Here is an 18325-nt window from a genome sequence, read left to right as displayed (position 1 = left end):
CCTCTCCTCCTCCCAGCGGCAGCATGTCTAACGCTGCACGCTGGGAGCCGGCACTATTATCTAAGCGCCGGGGTCACTCACGTGACCCGGCGTTAAAGCTACAGTGCAACAAACACAGTGGGGGGTATAGATATCCCCCACGTGTGTTTGTTAATACTGATTGGTGGTTAGCCAATCAGGATTCAGGCTAGGATTTAAATACTTACCTTTCCTGTCTATCTGTGCCCTGTTGTGGTCTTTGCTTTATAGTATCGATTGTGAACGTGTGCTTTCTGGTTACGTACCCTCTGGCTTGTTATACTGACTTTGTGACTTTCTCCTACCCTTTGACCTCGGCTTGTTTCTCGTTATTCTGTTTTCTGGTTCCCCTTACTCGGCTTGTCTCCTGACTATTCTTTGTGTGCTTAGCCCGGCCACTCTAAGGACCGGTACAGCACACTTTCTGTGTGTGTGTCTGTGTGTGTGTTAGCGTGTTGGGTTCCCCGGAATCGTGACAAAAGGTCACTTATACCAACTCTGTGTCACTGATTTTGAATTGTTTTACTTATTTGATATTTATTTCTTTTATTTCTTGTAAAGGAGGGCTTACTTACTTTGCAAAAACATTGAAATACTCCTGCTTTTCCTCTTTTCAAATGTCTTTCATTTTTAGTGGTTATGCCCTGCCTGAGTCTTGTTGTGCCTGCTACCTCCACAGATGTGGTTGTTAGAAACTGACAGGCCACTGTTTTACCGTCACTGATGCTACATACTGGGTGTGTGAAAAAGCTTTGTTTTTGTATGGGAGAAATGGGTGAATGGGAGGTGCATTGTCCACTGGATTTTTCCATTCCTTTTTGGACAAATCACCTATTTTGAACTTAAAATGGCTTTCACTTCACATTTTTTTTTTGTCCAGATCTATAATAATCTAATTTTGTCAATGTCATTCCAAAGGTGCCTGGTATTGCATAGCCATTAAATCAGACAATATTGTAGCCATTTTTGCATGTTAGCACAGTCATAGGCAGCATTTTTCCTGCGGTTATGGTTGTTTGAATGGACTTTCTGATTTTTCTTCGGTATTGAAATGTAGCTGAGTCAAACAGCAGCATGAACTAAATTCTGTTGACTCGACAACAACAAAAAGGAATAAATCTACCGAAGGGTTTCGAAACATTTTCACCCTGAACAAGTCTAATTATAGACATAAAATTACAATATGATACTGCATTATATGTGTTTTGATATAATGTCTTCTTTCCATCAGTCATAACAAGATGATTATTATATGCTTGAATATTTACTAACGAACCTCATGAATTAATGATTCTTACTAATTATTCCCTGTTCATTTATCTTAAATTGCTTACATGCATTTTTGCATTTGTATTTGCCAACATTATGTCAAATAAAGCAATTAGCTGTATTTTTAGTGACAGCCTCAAACTTTCCTTTGTAGAAACTTCTAATTTGTAGAAAACAAATTAATTCAAATAAATATTTCCTGTATATAATGCAATTAGTACATTTAGCTGCAACACTGTCAAAATATGTTCTTCGGAATCCTGAAGGTTAGAAAATGTATTAAAAAATAAATAAAGAAATGGCCAACTGGCATAGTTGTATTTTGAGGCTTAGGGGTCATTTCAAGGTTATTTAAAATTTAACTTTGACTTTTCTGGAAATTACATAATTCAATAAAATACTGAAAAAATAACCATAACTTGTGTTAATATTTTTTTGTTGCATGGGATGCTTAATTTTTTGTTTAAATGTTTATTTAAGATTTAGCATAAGACATCACACGTCAACTCAGCCCGTTACAATGAGGTCATTCAGTGCACTAACTATGTTCATTAGCAGAAAAGGATAACATTCCTAATGATGATTGACAGGTCACCAAGATAGAAGTGCACAGGTCAAGGACAGTGGAACCCATGTCTAGACTACAGAAATTCTAAATTTAATTTTATTTCTCAGACTTTAAAAATATACAAACATATTTGCTAAATATAGGAAAACATTATTAAAAATCATAAAAAATGACAGTTTTCCTTTTAGAACTAAAGAAGGGACTATTGCAACAAAAGCTCATTAGATATAATTATACAAGCCCTAAACCATCATTAACCATTTCCCATTTAATGCAAATTCACAATATGCATTTCCCCTAAAAGTGCATTTTAGATAAAATAACAAATGTTCAGATATCTTTGCCATTATTTTTTTCTCAATAATATATTTCATGATCATATGCAATGATTTGAGTTTTGGGTTTCACACATCAAGACGCCAATAAGAAAGCAGTCAGCAATTTTTATTTCATTTGCACAGAGCTTACAGCAATAAAAAGTCTTGTAACATTTATACATTTGTTCCAATTTCTCTCAGTGTACATTAATGTATAAACTATTTATATTAAGGCAAATATATGTATCACAGAAACTGGCAAATACAAGTACTTGGGACTGTTGGACTTGAATGACATGATTTTTTCCAACCTATCTAACTACTAAAGTATTTAAATCCAATGAATATGGAGCCATTGCCAATTTCATCCTACAATACTTCATTTTTGGGTTTCATGTAGTTATAAAAAAAATTCCTAGTAATTTAAAGATTATGTGGGTATACCCTAGTATTGCAAAAATAATGCATGTAAATAAATACTTGACTATTTTAATTCACATGGTTGATTATTTTTTAAAATTTGAGACCAACATGTTGATCAATTGTGTTGACAGAAATGCAAAATTTAACTTGAAGTTGTGATGTTAATTATTTATGAATGCATTAAATGGGCACTTTAAGCCTTTCTCAATCATTGGATGGTCTGAAAAGGTGCTAAAAACTAAATGAGACTTTCCCTTATAGCCACATTGTGTGATGAGCGGAAGCAGAACAGGCTCCCTAGGTACCCGGATATGTGTCATACCATTCAAAAATGTTCTTCTTACTAATGGACAGCTCCAGGGGCATTTGTTACCATAACCAGTACACAGATCTGCAGAGTGCTCATTTGACATGAGTCTTTACAATGCATTTCAAGCCTGTTTGGTGTTTTTTGTAAATTTGGTTTGTGTTGCTGTTCTAACACATCAGCACTCTGTTCCTCATTTTGAGTATTTCAGATTGCAAGCCAATAATTATGTAAGCAGATAAAAAATATATATGATTGTCATAAGTCATATTTCATTTTTGTATAGGGCTTTTTGATCTCTGAATGTGCACTTCTTGAAAATAAATTATATCTCGAATTATAATATTAAACTTTATTAGGATGTTTTAATAACAAAGTATAGATGTTGTAGGTTGTGAATATACAGTGTGCGAAACACTGAGTCTTTGATTATATGGAGTTTTTCTTAGCTATGTTCTATTTAGACTGTTAGACTATTGGACTAGTTAGACTTTTACTTTTTATTATGCCATATAGCATTACAAAATTCTGCTAGTTCAATAAAAAAGGTATTTCAAGATATATATATAGGGAAGCAAAATCCAAATAGGTTATGGTGGGGAAAAATTGTTATTGAAAACCTCTTCCACCTGAAGTCTGTGGATAGTTAATACAATGTTAAAACAACAATCTGCACACCAGTCAAGCCATAAGACTTGCTTTTCCCACAGAAATCACAAATCTGCAGTGATGTTACTACCACAAAGGATTATGGGTGGGCATATGGAAATTAGTTTAACAAAGAATCACATTTTTGCCTCATTCCATTTTAAACATGTATTCCTTTGAGCTTGTGTTTGCTGTATACAACAGCTTTGAAACACAACTTAGGAAAAGATGCAAAGCCAGTGAACCACTCATGGACAGCTGTTTCATTGTTAATGCAAATCATCAGCATGAGGTTAGTTACTGGTTTGCTTATTGAGGCTTGGTAGTGCTTGGGAAGCAAAATATACATATAAATCATAGGTTATAATGGTAAACAGCAATTTGAGCATCTAGTTTGAACACTCTGAAATCTTAGATTGATTACTTAATTTTTCTCAATGTTCAAATTTATGCGGAGCATGACTGAATTACTTTACGGAGTTAAATTTGCTCATTTCCACTGGAAACACATTTCAGATATCTATCACAGTTTCTATATAAAAAAAAAAGAATTTTCTCACATCACTCCTTCAGCATTCTTTCTTCCAACATCTTATTTTGTTCTAAAACAATGCTACAGAATGACTCTTTATATGCATGGTATAATGTGCAGCTCTATGAGAGAGTAATACATGCATGATATGTAAAATGCTCTTTCAAACAAATGACTGCAGCATGCACCATTTAGATCACTATACAGAGGCATTTCAGCCGGATTATGCAACATTATACATTTGTCTTTTCTACTAGTATATCTATCAGTCTTTAAACATAGTAATAATGATGAAAATGGCGAGCAATGATTAATAAATGACTCTCCTTGGAATTTTATTTTGAGTAACATTTTCTACACCTGAAAAAACTCAAACTGTCTTTAAAAAAAAGGGATGTATAAGATCCGTGAGTCTATGAAAGGTCTTAAAGTATGGGCAGTAGTAACATACTTGCACTACACTTTCATTCTTATCTAACGCGTTACAAAATGATGTACAAAAATAAAGAAAGCAAGTAGAAAAACAAAGCAAAAAAACCAATCATGAAATAAAAGTTCCACATCGAGCACATGTCTTATTATATAAAACAGGACAAAATTAAAGAACATATCTTTTGTCTTTGGGTAACACCTAAGCTTGTTTTGTATCAAAATTTGCAAAAAAAATAACATCTAGTAAAACAAACAAAAAGGTATATGTCCATGTTGACGGTATTTAAAGTGTGGTCCATATCTGTGTAGTATTTGTGGATACAAGACATTACTGTAGTTTAGAACAGTTCTATATCAGTGATATAAACCATTGAGCTTTCCGAATGTTTTTTATCTATCGAGTCAAAACCAACTGAAATCTTTGAATGCAATTTCTTACTGTTTAAGAAAGATATTCACCTAGAACTTTGAGCTACTAAGAACTATAAGGAGAACATGGTAGTACCATGATATGTCAAATTGTTCAAGGCTTACCTAGAACAGAGTTTCATAGAGACACCATGCTAAATTCCTTACATATACTACAGATGCATTGATGCTACTTATATTATTTTGAGAGAAGGGGATAACTGCAAAGCATTTTATAAATCATTTAACTCATTAGATCAATATTTATTTATTTTATCAGGGTTACTCACTAAAGTGAGAATTGCAGAGTTAAAAGAGGATTTCGAATTTAAGGTCAAAATAGCTCAACCCAGAAAAATTCTCCCAATCAGCAATGCTTTCAGTTTAGCTACTTTGGACTTCAATTCTCATTTTTGCGAATAGCCCTGTAAGTGTATGTAATAAGTTTTTGTACTTCTGATGCCTCTTTTTCTACTCTTTTTTTCCTCGATACCTTTCTCAAATCTTTTTATAAGCGCGTCTTCATTTATGTACATGTTATTAACCTGTTGCCATTTGATCATTTGCCCAGTTATGTTAAAACCCTTTATAACTACTTAGCATTGCATTGCGTATGTCCCTATAGCTAATTGCTCTGAAACATGGAATGCCACAGCATTCTAAAAAAAAAAGGAAAGTTTTAAAAAAGCCTTGTCTCAATGCTCTCTTGTGCATGTTGTCAACATGATAAATAAAGAAATGTTGTATACTTTTATACTTTAACTAAACTAAAAGTATTAGCTTATATAATTATGATTTTTATTCTACATAAAATAATATATTGATATATTTAACATTAATCATAAACCAATATGATTGATTAATATGTACTTTGGATCTTTGATAAGACTATTTGTAGTGGGATCGAGGGTTCCTTCAGTTCAACTTTAATACACAATAAAACAAAGCCGGGGCATGCATGTATGATTGACTGCGCACAAATTTGCTGCGCACAAACTGGTTCACAATACTGTCAACTGTATATGAACCGACAGCAATAGTGGCATGCCGGTTTAACCACCAGTTCCATTAATTTTAAATGATAGGTAGAACTGTGGTTGGGAGCTAAGCTATATCTCAAAGATCCCTCCTGGACATGAATTTATGGGAAGTAAAAAAAATAATCATAGACAAGAATGTGAGGCTCCTGGTTGAGAGGCTTTTTGAGATTGTAAGTTTAGGAATTTATCGAGGAGTTATCTATATAATGTATAAACAATGGGATCACGCTCCACAAATTGTGTCCTTTTATAATCTGGTTATGTGTAGCATTAGTTAAAATGGCACTGTCATGACAAACTTACCCTTCTCCTATTGTTTCCTTTTCTCTCTCTCTCTCAGAATTTGTTCTTTTCTTTATTTCTGATACAGTTTTCTTTAAAACATAAGACAAAGTAGGAACTACTTTGTCTTGTGTATTTTTCCTACGGTTTATTTTCTTTGACCGAAGGAGGAGCTTAAGTCAGCTCCATTTCCTGTGTCAAGGAGAATGGTGAGTACTTTCTCTGACACAAGAAATGGAGCTGACTTAAGCTCCTCCTTTGGTCAAAGAAAGTCAAGCATAGGAAAAATACACAAGACAAAGTAGTCCCTACTCCGCCTTATGTTTAAAGGAAACTAGATCAGATGGGAAGAGAAGAAGAATAAATACGTTTGGCATGACAGTGCTGCTTTAAGTACTTGATATAAGGTGCTTTGCTACAAGATCTGAAACTTGTGATATACACACTACTTTATGACAGTCCAAGAGCTCATCAATTAATGTATAAATATCAATGTAATATAAATATGCAATATCAATTATAATATAAATATGAAAGGATAAAATGTGTATATAATTATTACAAATGTAGCTATGTGTATTTACTTAACCAATTGTATAATTTGAAGATATCTTTATCATCATAGATAAGGTGGGCTATACCTGTGCTTTTCTCACAATGATAGACCCTCATTGTAAATGTGCTGGACTTTAGGGAAAATATATTGATCTCTCAAGTACTAAGTCTCAAGAAAGACTCTCAGTCCTAAGGAAATATGTAGGCGCATTTAGAACAGATCCTTCACTAGTAGTCAAACTGAGTGTTGGTTAAACAAAATGCCAAGGGCCATTGCTGTACATTAGATTAATCAAGCTTGAAATGAATTTACGCTCATTTCTATCTCAAGGTTTGAGCAATGAAGAGTAAAAAATCTGTATGTAAAAGAGTAGTTTATTTGAACTCCCTGAGCTGTGATTAGAATTTACTTTACAGTGTGTCATCTTATCATAAATAATGGTGTGTGTCTTCGGAGAATTAATATACCTAGCATGCAACAAAATAGGATCATTCTTTAAATATACCAAATAACCATGATAAAAAATAATGTAAATGTAACATATGTTGACAACTATTTGTTACATGCTTAGTTTGCATAGAATAATATTCATATATGTGTTTGCCAGGGTTATTGCAAAAATATACGAATATCCTATTCATTACCGTGATCAGTAAAGGGTAAATATTGTAAAATATTACATTATTATATAGTATTGCCATTCTTCTAACTTAACAAATGTATTTTCATATTTTAGTTTTACGTGCCTCAGCAGGCAAAAAATGTATTTCATTTGGAAAATGTTTATTTAAACATTCCGGAAAAAAAAGCACAATTTAAAATATATATCTCATATATACAGATATAGTTTCAGTTTGTTCTTCAGATCACAGTCTCGTTACTGAATCTTCTTCTGCAATGGTTTCTGCATTTGTGCTAGTTTGATCTAAAAGTTTATCTATGTTAGAATTATGATTACTGGTGTCTACAACGTTTTCATTGTAAACATATAAACTGTGGCAAGTACTGGAATGCTGTGCGGGTAGACATTCCGAGGTACCCTGTATACCTTGTGGTAATGAGGATTGTTCATTGAGGACATTTACATCAAGTTCTTGATTTGTTTCTGGACCCTTTTCTTCTAGTTGAAAACTTTTATCACTTGGGTCAAATGTCTCTTGGTTTGCTACCTCCTCGGAAACAGAGTATATTTTGTTAGTACTCTGTTCCGAGAAAGATTTTTTTGAGTGTCTGTGGAATAAGCCAAAGCTTTTAATATCTTTACCGAAATGTATTTTTTTTTGCTTTTCCTTGGTAGGTTCTGTTGTCAACAAAGCAGACCCGTTGCTCACATTTTTGTGTCTTTCCGAAGCGATCTCTGCTGTTTTAGGATGGATCATGGTCGTTATATCAAATAGACTAAAACTTTTCTGCGTTCTTGTTCGCTTCTCTTTGGTCCGACATGCACCTTCACTCTCTGAGCCATCTGCCACACCGTTGTTCATTTTTAAAGCTTGAAGATTAACCTTGTTTCCTTTTAACAAACCTAAGACTTCAAATCGGAAACTAGAAATGTCTTGCTTTAGTTCCTGAAATAGAAAGGAAAATACATGCATTATTAATATAGATTTTAAATGTAAAAATCAAACTAAGATGTATATTTTCCTTTTAGAGAAGGAAAATATTTACAGGATTTCACAGTCCTATGGGGTTATTTACTAATCAATTAATCAAAATGACCAGATTTCTATCAGATTTGCAACTGAAAGAGCACACCTCAGTCAGTAGCAGTGTCTGATTCCACATGCAAATCCTATATAAAATGGTGTAATTGACTATTATCAAACACCAAATTTATTTCCGATGTGCATGTTGTTGGAAAATCTATTAAGATCTGTACTAGTAGTGGTGGTAGCATCTTGCAGGCAAATCATTTAAAAATATATGATTTTTTTTAATTGATTATTTCGTGAATTACCTGGTAAGAAAACATGCGCAATCACATGTTTTTGGAAAATAAAGCTAAGAATAATAAAATATAACAATGAATTGATAGGACTGATTTATGTTACATAGAAAAAGTGTAAAAAATATTACAACTTAAAAAAGTACTATAGGTTTATCATATTTCTAGTAGACTTGTGCACAGCTAAATCAATTCAAAATATTGATTTATTTTTAGTTTAGGTGGTCTAAAATTTGCTCATGCAGTGTTTTAGTTTGGATGCATTTCGACCATGCAATCAATTTGGGAAAAATGACTCGGATGAACCAAAATTTCGTAGAAATTGTCCAATCAGTGTTCTGCAAAATAAAAATATGTATATATTTTGCAGTACATTGATAGGTGCACTTTCCTGCCATTTGGTTCACAGATCAAGTGAAAAAAGTAACCAGAGGGAAAAAGGGCAGGAGCAGTAAAAAATTTTTATATTTATATATTATATATTAAATATAAGATAGGTGGATGGACGGATGGATAGATGGATAGATGGATAACTTTTACTTTTATTTTCCTCCTCTTTTTTTCCTTCTATTGCTCATTTCTCACTTGATATGTAAATAAAATCAACATTTAGCAATCAATCATCTTTTTTTCCCACATCAATCATCATTTTTTTGGTGCCACTGAAGGAATTCTGAATATCAAATCAAAACAAACATACTGGTTCATTACGTGATTAGTTTGCTTTGTAATTTGGCTACATTTCGGGCAACAGCCTGGGGTTTCGTACGATCAACTGATCTGCCCAAATTTGGATGAAATTCCAGTTCATAATGAAATGAATCTGAAAGGCCAGTAAAATGCATGTTTCACTACTTAACCTATTAATGACAAATGGGAATCATTCTGCCTTGAATGTATTGAATGATATAGGATAGAATGTATAAATTGGCTTTTTTATCATTCTTAGTTAACTTGCTTTAAAATACGTGTGATCTTACATTTATTTAAATAGTTTAATGTATTTTTTATAACTCTTTTTCTATTAACCACTACATCACCCCTGGCAGGGAAAATTAATAATTCTAGACTTATTTTGAAGCTCTATATTTGTCAGGATTACTGTTTGATCCAGCACTTAGAACTGTATAGCACAGATGACAAATAAGTAACGTATTACCGGTCCTTAGAATGGCCGGATTTAACGTACAAAGAATAGCCAAAAATACTAGCCGAGGTCAGGGAACACAGAAAGGGACGCAGCGATGAGGAAAGCCAGGAGTCAGGATACCAGAATATAGAGAAGTCCACAAACAAAGCCAAAGTCAAAGTAAAAAACCAGGTAGAAAACTATAAACAGGAATGCGCTCTCTGACAACCACAAGGGAAACCATGACAGGGCCCTGAGCAGGATAAGAACTGGGCCTAAATACCCCTCCTCTAGATCTGATAGGCTGTAACCGGCCTTTGACCTCAAATTCAGTTACCAGGTTTCATTTGCATAATTGCTGCTCAGCATTAACCCTTCTGTGGATTAGGTTGCTGCTCGGCACAACTTTTCCTGTGTGGACAGTAAATGTCATTAACCACATTTTTATAAGCAGATGAATACGTGACAATATTGGCTTTTTGTTTTACTAACTGCACCAGAACTGCCACAGTGGTCATGATAACTGTCCTTAGAGCACCGTGGATCACAAAAATGTCTGTTCTGTGATCTGATGCACACACTCTCATTCCTAGCTTTCTGGTGCTTCATTATGACATCATACATGACATTGGACATCTGCATTGGTCTTTTATAATGTAAGTGGTGCTTTTTGATGATGTATACAGGTATAGGGTATATATACTTTCTGGTTGTTCTGTCATGGTTCTTGTTAACTGAGCATATGTTTATACAGTGTGTTGGATTTACTGTTTTCTGACCTCGGCTTGTTTGACCATTCTTGGTTTCTGTTATCCAGACTAACCTTTGCCTGAATATCAATTATTTGTATCTTTGTTATCCCAGCTAGACCTTGGCCTAGTCTCTCATTTATTCTCTCTCTGCTTGCATATATTTCCTTTATCTGTCTTAGGTTCTAGCCCGGCCACTCTAAGGACCAGTATATGTTCCTTTACGGTTTCCTTTAGGTTAGCATGTTAGTGGATCTCCATTCCTGACAACAGCTTTATAATAGTGGTTTTGGCAGGTTTGTCGGATACACCTGTTCCTGCACTATCTGCTCTGTAAACACTGCTTTTTTTGTGCAGTGTGCATAATTATTTTTTTACTGCTTCTCTTGTTTTTCCCTGTTTTGTTGTGTGTTACTTTTTCTCACTTGATCTGTGAACCAAATGGTTGGAAAATGCTCCTGTCAGTGTACTGCAAAATATATACAGAATATAATAAGCTTTCAGTTCGAAACTCTGCTGAGCTGAACCAACTTTTTACAGTCCCCCCAAATGTTCTGGTTTTTCGGAAAAATGGTTCAGCCAAGTAAAATGTTTCTGCGGTACACAGGTCTAATGTTTGATTGGCAGAGGTACAAAATGTACATACAGTTTAAATAGGTCGCTTGTTTTACGGTTGCAAACATTACATTCACACTGTACATTTACACAGACGATTGGGATTTTTTTTTTTTTTTGCAGTTTTCTACCGTCTGTGTTTGCTTTTAGCTGTAACAGTACACATAGTATTGCTATCAACATCATATAAATCCACTGTCCTGAGAGGCTATATAAACTCTTTCATAGCTTCTATCACTCTGTGCATTTAGCTTCATCAGTGGTTTTAATACATGTTGCCAACTGTGTCTGTCACTGGATGTGCATCTTTTAACAGAATGATGACGGCTGGACTATGTGTAATATTCCCACATAGTATCAACCCCTGGATGTTGGGCAAAAGTAACATCTTTAGGACTTACTTGAAAACCAGAGTAATCTCGATGGACCTTTACTGGTTAAATACTTTGTTATCATTATTATTATTATATAGCGCACCATGAATAAGACATTTTATTTCAGCCATTTTCTGCAACCCAGTGTGTAATAAAATGATTGAATTTGATATTATAATTATATTTGAACAATATTGTCAAACCATAATCATACAGACTCATAATCTTCCCAAAACACAATTAGAATTTAGGAAGAATTATATTTCTGAACTTGTTTGCACAAATAGATAGAGGGTATAAGAGCATTTAAGCTCATGACACTGAGCAAATTGTGGGAAAACTAATTTTCTAAGGTAATTAAGGTAGCCTAATTGCAGATTTTATCAAGAAGCCAAAAAAAAAAAAAAAAGATGCTCTAGTGCTTCAGTTATAAACTTGGAGACCCTGGTTGGTACAGAAACATTATTTTATTAAATAAAGCTCTGAAGTATTTATGGTTTACAAACATCCCTGACAAAATCAGACATGTGGTCACCGGAGTGTTTATATGTAACTTGTTTATATACACATTATATCCACATGTTTGGACAACTACATAAAAATCACAATAAGCCATGCTTGAGTACCGAGTTAGGCAATATCAATTTATATAAAAATATCTCAACATATTGGCTAATGAGGCATGAGGAAGTGACTGTCTAAAACTGAAATCGACTTGAATTAAAATGCTAATTACAAGATACTTGTTATATATAGCTCAGAAGCGCTGGTGCAAGATTGAAATCAAACATGTGAAACTGTGCTCACAGTAGTGGTAATCTGCATCTATACCATGAAAAATGCTTTATGCTGGCTACTATTTTTAACTTGTGCAGAAAATAATATAGAAACATAGAATGTGACGACAGATAAGAACTGTTTGGCCCATCTAGTCTGCCCAATTTTCTAAATACTTTCATTAGTCCCTGGCCTTATCTTATAGCTAGGATAGCCTATCCCACACATACCTAAACTTCTTTACTGTGTTAACCTCTACAACGCCAGCTGGAAGGCTACTCCATGTGTCCACTACCCTCTCTGTAAAGTAATACTTCCGGATATTATTTTTAACCCCTTCAGGACGGAGTCAATAGTGCACGTTCTGATCAAAACAAAACGTAAACAAAAACTAGAATTTGCGCTATATGTCTGTTCACCCGTAGTTCCCCTCTTTCAAATTATATGCATCCACACTTATTATATATGATTTTGTTCAGGAGAAACAGGGCTTTAATTTACCATTAACTATTCATATATGGAACAAAATTCATTATGAATAAAATTTAAAAAAAATGTGAGAAAATAAGATTTGTTTTACAATTTGTATTTCCGTCTGACATTTTAGCTGTGAATGCCATAATACTGTTAGGTTTTACTGCACAAAAATGCACATATTTGTAATCAGCGATGTCTCACGAGTACAACAGTATCCCCCATTAACAGGTTTTAGGGCGTTTTGGAAAGTTACAGGGTCAAATATAGAACGTTCCATTTTCAAATAGAAATTTGCCAGATTGGCAATGTTACCTTTGAGACGGTGTGGTAGCCCAGCAATGAGAATTACCCCCATAATGGCATACCATTTTAAAAAGTAGACAACCAAAGGTATTGAAAGTGGGGTATGTTTAGTCTTTTTTAGTAGCTGTGGCAAAACTAGCCACTTCTGGACTGTAGTTATTAAAGGTTGTCCGTAGGCTGAATATGTACTGTGTATTTTAACCTGTGTATGTACCGTATTGTGGCCGTTCGCATGCTGGCAGCCGTGTGCTGCCAGCACACCAAGCATTCATACGACGAAGCACGGCTATCCTGGCCGTTCGCCGTACGAATACGGGCTCCCCAGGTCGACCACACATTCCCAAGTCGTGTGGTACCAATTCACCGATTGCAACATTGTTGCAATCGGTAATTAAGGGCTCTCCGAGGTGGCCGTCGATCCACTACCGACCATGCGGCGGTCGGCCATCTTGGATCCTTTGTCCCTGCAGCGGTGTTCGGTCGTCGAGAGCCTGGAACTGAAAACGGCTACTCGATGATTTGGACGCCGCTGGACTTCCAGGGCGTTCGGGAGTCCCGCGTTCGGTACATTGTATGTCCCGTACTTATTCGGTATTTTTAAACTCACTTTAATGTTTTATTGTATTATGTGCGGCGTTCGGTCAATTCAGCTGGGATCGGAGCGGTATTCTCACAAAGTGTGCGCTCCGACCTCCGCTATCTACCGAACGTTCAACTATTGCAAAGTACCGAATATTGTGTAATTTCTGTATTTTAATGTCAATTGTCGGTTTTGCTGCACGAGGAGATAATCCACTTAGTCGTCCATTTTAGTGGGAGTATCTTTCTCGTGCAGCAAGGCCTGTTGGGAAAGTCACAGTGCATGATGGGAGAAATCCCCTGGAATTACTGTCTGGAAACCCCTTGCATGGGGAACTGTATAAATATACTGCCTGTGAATAAACCGAGCTAGTTGACTCCCAAACTGTGTTTTGTCCGGTTATTGGGAGGATTGGGAATATTGCCTTGCTTTCTATTCTGACTGTGGATTTCCTAGATGTACCAACGGATATCGTATGCTGATACATTGCATTCCGTTACAATTGGTGGCAAGCGACGGGATCCGAACCTTACAGCCGAAAAAGCAGCGTTCGTGGAAACCGGAACGACCGAACAAGGAAAGCAAGGGCAATTCGTATGGAGATTGATTATACCATACTGAAACGACAAACTTTAAAAGAGCTACTGGAAGCCAGGGGTAAGATAGCCAGCAACAAGTCTAAGGCTGTGCTGATCGCTGAACTGATGGAGGAAGACCGAGCCCGCAGCGCTACACCCCCACCAGCCAAGGAAGAGACCCCATTCCAAAAAGAGCTGCGAACCAGGTTGGAGTTTTTACCGCAACCAGTACCGCTGGAAATACTGACCGTGATGGTATCAGATGTACAAGATTATCTGATGGCGACCAGCACACCAGCAACCCCGCCTAGGGCAGAGTCTGTTACTGCCTCTACCTACGGACAGGTCAAGCCCAAAGTCCCACATCACGCCTTTAAAGCGTTTTGTGAAGAAAAGGACGAAGTCGATGGGTATTTGCAGGACTTTGAGCGGCTGTGCGATCTGCACGATTTGGAGCCCGCAGTATGGGTGCCGCTGCTGGCAGGCAAACTATCGGGTAGGGCAGCTGAAGCCTACCGTGCTGTACCCCGAGAGGACAGTAAGGATTACCCTAAAGTAAAGAGGGCAATCTTGGAGAGGTATGCTATTACCCCAGAGGCATATCGGCGGAAATTCCGGGGCTTGCGCAAGCCTGAGAAAGATTCTCATGCAGAATGGGCGCACAAGCTGGACCAAGCATCGCTAGGCTGGATACAGGCCAGCAACGCCACTAACATGGAGGAGTTGAGGCAGTTAATGCTGCTGGAACAATTTTTTAATGGTTTGTCCCCAGAAGCACAAGAATGGGTGAGAGACCGGAAACCACTCACCCTACCCGAAGCCGCTAAATTGGCGGATCAGCATTTTGATGCCAGGAGACATCACGGGGCCCAAAATAAGGCTCTCCCTCGGATTACAGGGCCACCCAATAATCTTATCCCTACCGGCCCCACCGCACCCCTGCACAGGCCGGCACTGAATACTCCACCAGCCCCCTCCCGATACAACGGCAGGGCTAACATTCAGTGTCACACCTGCAAGCAGTGGGGGCACATTTCTCGAGAGTGCACCCAAAACCGGAGCCGGCAAGCTTGGAATCAGGTGCGACAAAATTTGGCACCCAGGGCTGCTGCGCACCATTATCAGGTAGCACCCGCCACCCAAGACGTGCTGAGCGCTCAAATTGAGGAGCCTCTAGGGGTGCTGCACGAAGTAATGTCAGTCCGAGCCACCGATAACCGACAGCACCATCGGCAGCTAGTGACCCTGGAGGGAAAGGAGGTGCAAGGGCTCCGGGATTCGGGAGCCACTTTAACTTTGGTTGCACCACATTTGGTACCAGGCGCAACCCACACTGGCGGCTCCGTGGCAGTACGGGTGGCCGGGGGAGCAGTATACCGGCTACCTACTGCCAAAGTTCATTTGGATTGGGGTGTGGGAGAGGGGACCGTAGAAGTGGGGCTGATGCAGAATTTGCCTGCCGATGTTGTACTGGGGAATGACTTGGGCCAAATGACTTCCGCTTTTATTCCCCAGACTCCGTACCAGGAGGCCCTTCCCGTAACCACCCGGCAACAGGCTCGCACCACGGCTACACCAACGCACTCTGAGGCTCAGGTAAGAGACCATGTTCCCCAACTGACCCCCATGTCCTGGGATACCCCGACTACCTTTGCGCCAGAAGTCCAGACCGATCCCACTCTCCAAGTATATAGGGACCGGGCACAAACCGACTGTAATGCCTTAACTATGGTATCCTCTTACTTCCTGGTTCCACGGAGCCTAGCCACACCCCTGTATGACACGGTCTGCCTATTTAATCTGACTGCACCAGCTGATCAGGGCTGGATTATTGAACTACGTTCCTTACTCACAACCCAGCTACAACTTCATGGTCAAAGCCTCTGCTACCAGACCGGACTGAAAGACTCTGCAAAGTTCCCTTCACCTCTCCTCATCCACGACTAAAGATTAAACACTCTTCATACGCCTCTGAGGAGATCTCGGGAACCAGTGTTCTATGTGCCGGAAGCTAAGTAAAACCAATGTGATAAGAGTTGCATCTAAAAGCTGTTATTACCTGTCTCCAAAAGTCCTACGGTAAAAACAATCCCGTTACAGCTAACTTCAACTCATACTTCATATCAGTTATCTGCATCTGTCTTGCTTCAGTTAAAGTATGGAACAGCTATTGTAATTACTTATCACCTAAACCGTTTACTCTACTAAGAGACTCTTTATTGATTCAGTGTCTGCAATTTACTACCGTTTACTCCTTAAAGCTACAGTGCCTGTAACTGTGGACTTCAGTTATCATTTACTCCTTAAAGCTACAGTGCCTGTAACTGTGGACTTCAGTTATCATTTACTCCTTAAAGCTACAGTGCCTGTAACTGTGGACTTCAGTTATCATTTACTACTTAAAGCTACCTGTAAATTGGAATTAAAGTCTTTACCTTTTACTTTCGTTAATAAATATTCAACTATACGAAATCTGCAGTTGTGTTCCTTCATAACAAATGTTTAAACGTGACACCGACCAAGCAGGGTTAGAGGGGGAGCGGTTCATCTGGGAGAGAGAGCGGCTCTACCGTGTCACGGCCAAAGATGTGGGGGGGTCTGTCACCTTAACTAATAAACAACTAGTGGTACCCCAGAAGTATAGACAGGGGCTGCTGCGAATTTCTCATGACATCCCCTTGTCCGGACACCTAGGGATGACCCGTACCCGATACCGTTTGACCCATGCCTTCTTCTGGCCCGGGATCTCTCAGGACGTGCGCCAATATTGCACCTCCTGCGACGTCTGCCAGCGGGTAGGTAAACGAGGGGATCGCCACAAAGCCAGACTATGCCCCTTACCCATCATAGCCGAACCCTTCAGCCGAGTAGCAGTGGATATCGTAGGTCCCCTGCCAAAACCCAGCCCCTCTGGCAAAAGGTATATCCTAACTGTAGTGGACTACGCCACCAGATACCCCGAAGCCGTGGCCCTCTCTAATATTCACGCTGAGACCGTAGCCGAAGCATTGATGAAGGTATTCTCCCGAGTAGGTTTTCCCCAAGAGATAATCTCGGACCGAGGTACCCAATTTACGGCCGAAGTTACTCAACATATGTGGAAGGTGTGTGGCATTAAGCCAATAGTTAATTCCGCCTACCACCCCCAGTCCAATGGACTATGTGAGCGGTTCAACGGGACGCTGAAGCAGATGCTTCGGACGTTCGGGGAGACCCACAAGGACTGGGAGAGGTTTCTGCCTCACCTACTCTTTGCCTATAGAGAGGTCCCCCAGGAGTCGACAGGCTTCTCCCCGTTTGAGCTACTGTTTGGGAGGAGGGTGCGAGGACCCTTGAACTTGATTAGGGAACACTGGGAGGGAGAGAGTACCTCTAACGAAACCCCTATCGTATCATACGTCCTGGAGTTCCGGGACCGTCTGGAGGCGCTGACTCAGGCTGTACACACCAACCTCCAGGCGGCCCAGCAACGCCAGCGACGCTGGTACGATAGAGGAGCCAGGGACCGCAGCTTTCAGGTGGGACAGAAGGTTTTGATCTTAAAACCCATCCGCACAGATAAGCTGCAGGCCATCTGGCAAGGCCCATACCAGGTAGTGGAGCAGCGATGCGACACTACCTATGTGATTGGCCCCTGCTCAGGGGTAGGGAAGAGACGCATGCTTCACGTGAACATGCTCAAGCCCTACCATGAGAGGATAGAGGATGTGACGGCAATCTGTGCCTCCTCCTTAGAGGATCAGGAAAATTTACCCTTACCCGACCTACTAGAACCCGAGGAGCAGATAGAGCCCTCCTGGGGAGTTCAGCTGCGGGAGCGGCTAAGCCCCCAGGAGCGTGCCCAGGTACAAGCGCTGATTGTAGCCAAAGGGGCTACCTTCTCCAATTTACCTGGGTACACTCCGCTAGCCACCCACCGAGTGGAGACCCCGGGGCAGCTCCCTATGCGCCAGACTCCATATCGGGTTCCAGAATCCGTCCGTACCCATATGAAAGCC

At 38.8% G+C, this 18325-nt stretch overlaps 1 protein-coding gene across 1 annotated transcript in view; it reads right to left on the bottom strand.

Annotated features, from left to right (window-relative positions):
• Positions 1-6864: 6864 nt before the first annotated feature.
• The window catches only part of TRPC4 (transient receptor potential cation channel subfamily C member 4), a 226474-nt gene continuing 215013 nt past the window's right edge, over positions 6865-18325 (bottom strand). The window contains exon 11 of the mRNA XM_063429032.1: positions 6865-8368. Within this exon, the coding sequence (XP_063285102.1) occupies positions 7667-8368 (702 nt within the window). The 3' untranslated portion in view covers positions 6865-7666. The remainder of the gene's footprint in view (positions 8369-18325) is intronic.

This window comes from Pelobates fuscus, chromosome 1, assembly GCF_036172605.1.
Source record: "Pelobates fuscus isolate aPelFus1 chromosome 1, aPelFus1.pri, whole genome shotgun sequence".
NCBI classification, from domain to species: domain Eukaryota; kingdom Metazoa; phylum Chordata; class Amphibia; order Anura; family Pelobatidae; genus Pelobates; species Pelobates fuscus.
Note: the sequence above shows the minus strand (reverse complement) of the source record. Positions and strands in the feature narration are given on the sequence as shown.